A 7,703-nucleotide genomic window follows, 5' to 3' on the forward strand; every position below is an offset into this window, starting at 1 on the left:
ACTGCTGAGGGGAGCAGGTCAGGAGAGGTCTGCCTGCCTTGTGGGTCATGTCTAGGTCCTGGAATCAAACTCGCACTGAAGTGGCTGTGGCTAGCTTGTAGTGCTGCGCTGTAACCCTTTGGGCTACCAGGGAGTGCCATAGCAGTGTCTTTTAAGGGACCTATGGGACCTCTGTTATGTATGTGTCTACTTACACTTATATTGTATAAATATTTCAGAATTTCATACCTGTGCCATTCTATGATACTGTTTTCCCTGAGCCCCAACTTCAGTAAATCATCATTTTGCCACTTTCTTCAGGTTAGACAAAACTCCTGCTGTCCTGTCAGTCACCAATGCTAGAAAAGTTAGCAAGAAAATGAAAGGGGAAAGTAAGTCATAAAGGTGCCAGTGGTAAGTTGTCAGTGATGAGCGTGGTATAGTTTAACTAAAGAAACCAATAGCCCAGCAACCCTTCTCAAGATAAGACAGTCTGTGAACAAGGCAAAAACATACGAGTGACCAATGTTCTGGACAGGTGTTCTGACTTAACTCCATAAATACTGTTTGTCTTAACTACTTCTACCTGCATGCTACCAGTGACTGGATCATGAAACCTTTTGTTTATTGCCTAAATGAAGGCAGATGTGTTAAAACTGTTCGAATTGCCATTTTTCTTGTGTAGCTATATTCCAAACACAGGTGAGAAGAGAAAAGAGAGATGGGAGCTTCAGTATGACCATTCACAGTCAAGTCTCCCACACAGACGTGATGCAAAATGCAATCTGTACATTATCTAACCCCTGCTTTTCATTCATTGTTTGCTTTTGATTTATTTTTTTAAAGATTTATTTATTTATATATACAGAACTGGGGTACATGCCAGAGGTGTGGGGGGTGAGAGGATTCACCAGAGACAAAGTGAGGAACAGAACAGATTGATTGAAATACACTGCTGAGAGGAGCAGTGGGCAGGTCAGGAGAGGTATGCTGTGCCATGTGGGTCACTGCGCTGGCCTGGGATCGAACTCTTGCTGCAACGGCTACTATAGCTTCATAGTATTGTGCTTTGACCCTTTGGGCCACCAGGGAAGGCCCTGCTTTTGATTTCTTAACACTTCACTCAAGCACACTATAAATATTTGTACCCCATGGATAAAACATGTTCTTTCATGACTTGTGTCATTAATGTCAATATTGAAGTGTGTCTAGTGCTTGTGTGTGGTGTGTGTAGTTGTTCTGCAACCATCCCAGGTCAGGTAGGTTCATCATTGTTTCATGCAACTTGAAGGAGAAACATGGAGCTTTGGCTGATGCCACAGGTTAGGGGAAACAAGCCAGCAGGGAGACAGCAACTTGGGCCCTTCCTCCTCTCCTCCCCCTTACCCCTACAAGCTCTTTCTGAGCTCTCTGACACTCTCTCGTGCTCTCTTGGATGGTTTCTACTGTATGGACTTCCCATCCTCTGCTGCCACCTTTCGATGCTCCCTCGCCAAGCTCAGGTGAGCCCACTCACGCACGCCATGACACACTCCAGGTGCCGCCATCAGGAGCACGTGTAAGCCCACAGGTGTCCACCGTTGATGCTAATGGCGGGAGGGTGGAAAAAACCTGATCACTTCCATTTACTCTAGAGCAGTGTATGGATGGGTATGTTCATATCTGTTTACATCAGTCAGGTCTTCAACAGAAAAGAGCACAGGGTCAGTGTTAATAAAGGATTAACACAGGTGTGTCCAGAGAGTCAGGAAAGCTGGAGGGAGATAAGGCAGAAATCCAGAGCTAACAGGAAGGGATCCACAGTCAGAACAATGGAACAAATGGAGAGAGCTTCTAATTTCTGTTATTTCTATGGACAATATATTCATGAGTTGCTTTTATAGTAAGAAATTAGTGCTTAAACATTAAAATAAAAGCAATGAGTAGGGATAGAAACTGCACTTGATTTTAGCCAAAAAGCTGAGAAATGATTCGAGGGATATAAACTATAGGAAAATATCATCATAGAAATATGGATCTTATAGTCTCAAAAGTCAAAGATTAGCTAATACCTGATACGGTTTTGTTTCCCTAAATAAAGGGCTGATATGTGAATATAAAATTGGAATTTTTTTTTTAAGAAACGATAACACCAAAGAAGAGTTCACTACACTGTCAACCAAAGTCATAGGTCCAGTTTGGGTGGGCAACAGAGATGAGAGCAAATAAATCCATGTTCTTCCACTCATTGGTTAGGCCACCATTTTGGTTGTGTTCCCAAGACCAAGCCAAATTTTATGGACTCATTATACTTATGAAAGGAAGTAGCACATTTTCAACATCAAAAAGGGCAGAGAAAGAAATGGGAAAGAATGCCTTACATTAATTATTAAGAGCCAACTGAATAATCCAAGCACTATTCACAAGGGCCCTTACAGGAATAAAACTGATGAAAACAAACTTTTCAGCTCATAGAATGTTGGCAAGATAAGTAAATGAAAAAGAGCCAGTTAAGTGCATCACATAAACACAAGGCTACAGTACCATCATTTGGATACTCTTAGAAACACTATTTAACAAGTAGCAAATATCAACAGGTTTAAATAATCAGGCCCATCCTGAATTATATTCAGCACTCTCATTGAAAAGGACTCTATTGAGGCCCTCCTTGGTGACGCAGTGGGTTAAAGCACAGCACTGAGAATCTAAAGCCGCTTTCCCATGAGTTCGATCCCCGCCTGCCCCGGAGGAGACCACATGGCTTGGCAGACCTCTCCTGACCCGCCCGCTGCTCCCTTCAGCAGTGTACTTCGTGGATCTGCCTGTCTGCTCCCCACTCTGTCCCTGGTGAATCCTCTCGCCGCCCCTGAGCCTCTGGCCTGTACCCCAGCCTGTACCCCAGCTCTGTATGCACAAATAAATACATCTTTAAAAAATAAAAAGAAAAAGAAAAGGACTCTATTGAAAAGGAGAGAAGAAAAAATAAAACAAAGTAAGCTGAAATCTTGCCAAGTAAACTACAATTATTTTAATTAAATTATCAATATAACTTCTGAGATTTTATATTTTCTCAATGTCAACTTTAATTAAATAGGAAGTTACAAATGCTGTTAAGGATTTCTGTAAATCTGATGTAATCTTCTTTAAATGGCGTCTTCATTATTCAAAAAAAAAAAAAAGAAGAAACCTACAGTCCAATGGCGACCTTTATAATGTCAATGAAGTCACAAATATTTGGAAATATACAAGTGCAGAATTTTAAAGCTCTGTATGTATGATGTGAGTCAGCAGTGTTCTTTTTAAATCAACAGATGTTTAATTCTCAAAGGCAGTCTCAAAGGAAGCAAATAAAAACACTGTCTTTATATTTGTCACCAGTTGATGATTTTGATGCCAACAGACGTGTGAAAAGTTTTTCTGTGAAACTTCCTGGAAAGCATAACCCTGGAAATTTTCTTCAAGTTTTCATTTTAATAATGGAAGATATTACACAGACTTTTGCAACATCATCACAGACATATGTTTTCTTTAATAATTTGTCTGTTATCCGTATGCCAGAGACACTTTGTAGACCCAGTTTTAGGGACAGGAGTGTTAGGGTAAAACAGAGAGATGAACGTGGAGGCAGATTTCCAAGATACTTTCCTGAACTTCCACACCAGCGAATAGAATCCGTATCGCCCATGTTCAAAACCAATTTCATTTTCTGATCACTGCAGTTGGTTATCTTACAGGTAATATAAAAAGGCTCTTCTAAAATTACAGTGTCTGGGATTGTCATCAAAGACAGCCTCAAGTTCCCATAACATGGAGCTTCTCTTTTAAGTTGGATAGTCTGTAACATTGCCTTTTCACCTAGATTTCTTTTCCATAGTATATTCAATTTTCCTATTTCTGTTAGTTCCCAAATGGTACTAACTTTTTCTGAAAATTCCTGCTTGAGCTGAAGGTGGTATAAATACTGGCGTCCTTCCATTGACTGCAAAAATGTTCTTGTTCCAAAGGTACACTCATCTTCTCCATCTTTGTTGACAGTATTTAACTCGGCTCCTGTGTACATTTCAGAGAGCTCTAAGGAAACCTTTTGTATAAAGACAGTTGAAGATAAAATATTCTGAATCTGGACTTCAAGAAATAACTCACTAATCTGTGAATTATCAAATTTTGTTTTAACTTTAAATGGTGAAAGGGAAGGCAATAAGCATAGGTTCCTTAAAAACATCTTTCCTCCACTTTGTGTTCAATAGGTAGATACCAAACCCACCAGGCTAAACTTCCCTGTGTCCATTACTGTGATAAGGATGACATCATCAATGCAACAATTGGATGCAAGTTCTACCACAGTAGCCATGGAGACCAAGAGATGTAAAGACTGAGTATTGGTTTGAAGTTCAGAGTTTCCAATATGATTTTTACCACTAAATTACAATTATTAGGGATTCTCAAAAATGTAGTTCTAAGGATTGATAGTTTGAGGGAATTCTTAAACTTCCATTCCAACATTGACATTTTTGATGGATGCCACCTGTGATGATGTTAGAGAAGTCACCAGGTAAGTCACTATATTCTCATGTGACTGAAAGTTTGTGAATCAACTTGAATGTCAGAATAACTTTCTGCCTGGATAGATTTCCCACCATTCTCATTATAATTTTGCCCCCTTTTAAAAAGTATTTGAGATTAGTTTTAATCATGTGTGATAAGACTAAAGACACAGAGACAAGTGCTTTTGAGAGTGTCAGGCCTACCTGGTGGCACAAGGGGTTAAAGCATAGCACTATGAAGCTATCCTCAGCACTGTAGTACTACAAGTTCAATCCCCAGCTAGGGGGAGGTGACCCACATGGCACAGTATACCTGTCCTGTCTCACATGCTTCTCCCCTCAGCAGTGTATTTCAGTCATCCTGTCTCTGGCGATTCCTCTCACACCCTGCACTCCTTGCCTGTACCCCTGTTATTGTATGCATAAATAAATATTTAAGAAAGAAAGGAGAGTTTCTTCGTTACATTTCCTGAGGAGAGGGTATGACACGCTACACAGGACCACATGGGGATGTACCAGGTTTGGTTAGCTGGCAGAAGCACCAAGGGTAAAGCATGTATGCAAGCTGTTATTTGGAAATTTAAATGAGGGCAGGATAAGCATTTGTCTAGTCTGAATAATGCCATGGATTCCTGGCAGTAAGGACACCTCTAGTTGCCTGATACCTGTTCCTGGTGTGATATTTTGTCAGGGACATAGTGGTTTGAACTGTGAGAAGTTCACATAGAAGGTAATTGGCAGATATGGAATCAAGAATAGTCAACTTGCATATAAAAAACTTAATTTATTTTTCCCACTGGTCCTTTATTTTCCTGTTATGACTGAAATCATCCTGTATTTTTCTTTTCTTTCTGGCTTATTTCACTGAGCATGATCCTGTACTGTTCCATCCATGTTGCTGCAAATGGTATGAGTTTCTCTTTTTTGATTGCTGAGTAATATTCCATTGTGTATATGTACCACATCTTTTTTAACCTTCCCAGTCTCTATTTTTGCGCATTTGGGTTGATTCCACATCTTCCCAATTGTAAATAGAGCAGCAATAAACATGGGGATGCAGGTGTCCTTTTGAATAGTTGTTTTTGTGTCCTTTGGGTAGATACTTAGGAGTGGGATTGTTGGGTCATATGGAGACTCTATTTTTAGCAGTTTGAGAAACCTCTAAACAGCTTTCCATAGTAGTTGTATCAGTTTGCATTCCCACCAGCAGAGCAGGAGACTACTTTCTTCTCCACATCCTTGCCAACATTTGTTGGTGCTAGTTGTACCATTCTCACCGGTGTGAAATGGTATCTCATTGTGGTTATAATTTGCATTTCCCTTATTACAAGTGATGTTCAATATTGTTTCATATGCTTGTTGGCCATCTGCAATTCCTACCAGAGACATGTTATGGGATAGGAAGGGGAGTGGGATCAGAACTGGGGTGGGAAGAGCACATGGGCACTATGGTGATGGCACATGGGCGAATTGGTGGTGGGAAGCCCATGGGGATTACAACTGAGATGAAAAGTGCACAAAATGAAGAATGATGTAAAAATAAATTTTAAAAGACTTTATTTAAAAAAAATAATATGTTTATTTTTACATCATTCTGTGCATTTTTTCATCTCAGTTGTAATCCCCGTGGGCTTCCCATCACCAAATCACCCATGAGCCTTCACCATAGTCCAGTGTATTTCCTTCCCCCATGTTTTTGATCCCATTCCCCACTCCACCCCCATAAAATGTCTCTGGTATATGGTTGTTCATTATTATTATTTTCTTCCCTTGTCCTTTATACTCCTGCTATGAGTGAAACCATCTGGTATTTTTCCTTTTCTTTCTGGCTTATTTCACTAAGCATGTTCTAAAAAAGACTTTATTTTTAATTGTAGCATATTGGGGTGCCCCAGTTGGTGTTATAACTACAGTGCAGCCTCAACCAAATCCCCCATAGTCTACTGAAACTGGGGGGCAGTCAGAAAGATGGTAGGATGGGATACATGGATAGACCATAATAGCCTATCCACCTGCCTGGGTGCTAAGACAAGAAATCCTACCAAAAAGCTTCTAAAGGCCAAAAAACAAAATCAGGGTCCCCAGTAGGGGCCTATGGGCTATAGCCAACAAAAGACAGTGCCCAATAGGACAGGTCACTGTCTGTGGGTTTAACCTACCTGCATACTCACAAGAGGCCTCAGGCTCCAGGAACAATAACCATAGGGTTTATTTTATAAGAAGGGGAAACAAAGAGCTTACTGTAAGTGGGTGTCTCTCTCACCCTGGTAGTGTCAGTGATGGTTATCACTGGTCACCAGTGATGCTGGACAGCACTGGCCAGTCGTGATTGTCACTACTGATCCACAGAGATGATGTCAGAGACACCCAGTGCTAACAGCTCTTTGTGAGGTGTTGGGCTATACTGACAACAAACAGCTCTTTGAGACACCAGGCCTGGAGCCTATGGTGCTCCTTTTAGGCAACGTCAGACCAGTGTCAGACAGGAGGCCCAGTCTCTGGCAAAGGTCTTCGGCTTTTCTTCCCTCCTTGGAGGTTGGCTGCTGGATGTTTTCTCCTTTCTTCTTTCAGCTTCTGGTCCTTATTCTTTTTTCTGCAGAAGCCAGGAATGGAATCTTCCTCTCTTTCTTCAGGGGCTGAAGCCATATTATTTCTTTTCTTTTCCTTTTCCATTTTTTTTACATTATTCTTCATTTTGTAAATGTTTTCATCTCAATTGTAATCCCCATTGACTTCTCACCACCACTTCACCCATGTGCCATCACCATAGTCTGATGTGCTCTTCCTTCCCCAGTTTTGATCTTGTTCCCCTTTCCTCCCCCATAGAATATATCTGGTTTATAGTTGTTAGTTGATGTTCTTTTTTACTTTATTAGATTACTATATATATGTCTTTTTTTTTTTCATGATTCCTGCTTTTTTTTTTTTTACACTCCTGCTATGGGTGAAACCATATTTTTTTTTTCTTTCTGGTTTATTTCACTGAGCATCATTCCTTCTAGCTCCAACTATGTTGCTTCAAAGAGTATGAGTTTATCCTTTTTGCTTGCCGAGTAATATTCCATTATGTATATATACCACATCTTTTTGATACAGTCATCTATATTTGGGCATGAGGTTTGATTCCACATCTTCCTATTGTAAATAGTGCAGCAATAAACATAGTGCAGATGTCCTTTTGAGTTATTGTTTTTGCATCAT

At 40.3% G+C, this 7,703-nt stretch overlaps 1 protein-coding gene across 1 annotated transcript; it reads right to left on the reverse strand.

The window, feature by feature from the left end:
• Positions 1-3,415: 3,415 nt before the first annotated feature.
• On the reverse strand, positions 3,416-4,309 carry LOC101631595 (trafficking protein particle complex subunit 13-like). Its single transcript, XM_004685876.1, has 2 exons — positions 4,223-4,309; positions 3,416-4,105 (listed from the first exon to the last, which is right to left on the reverse strand). The coding sequence occupies exons 1-2, from the start codon at positions 4,307-4,309 to the stop codon at positions 3,416-3,418; spliced, it is 777 nt and encodes a 258-aa protein (XP_004685933.1).
• Between the last annotated feature and the right edge of the window lie 3,394 nt (positions 4,310-7,703).

The sequence above is a fragment of the Condylura cristata genome, unplaced genomic scaffold (assembly GCF_000260355.1).
Source record: "Condylura cristata isolate star-nosed mole 26May11 unplaced genomic scaffold, ConCri1.0 scaffold00019, whole genome shotgun sequence".
Classification (NCBI taxonomy): domain Eukaryota; kingdom Metazoa; phylum Chordata; class Mammalia; order Eulipotyphla; family Talpidae; genus Condylura; species Condylura cristata.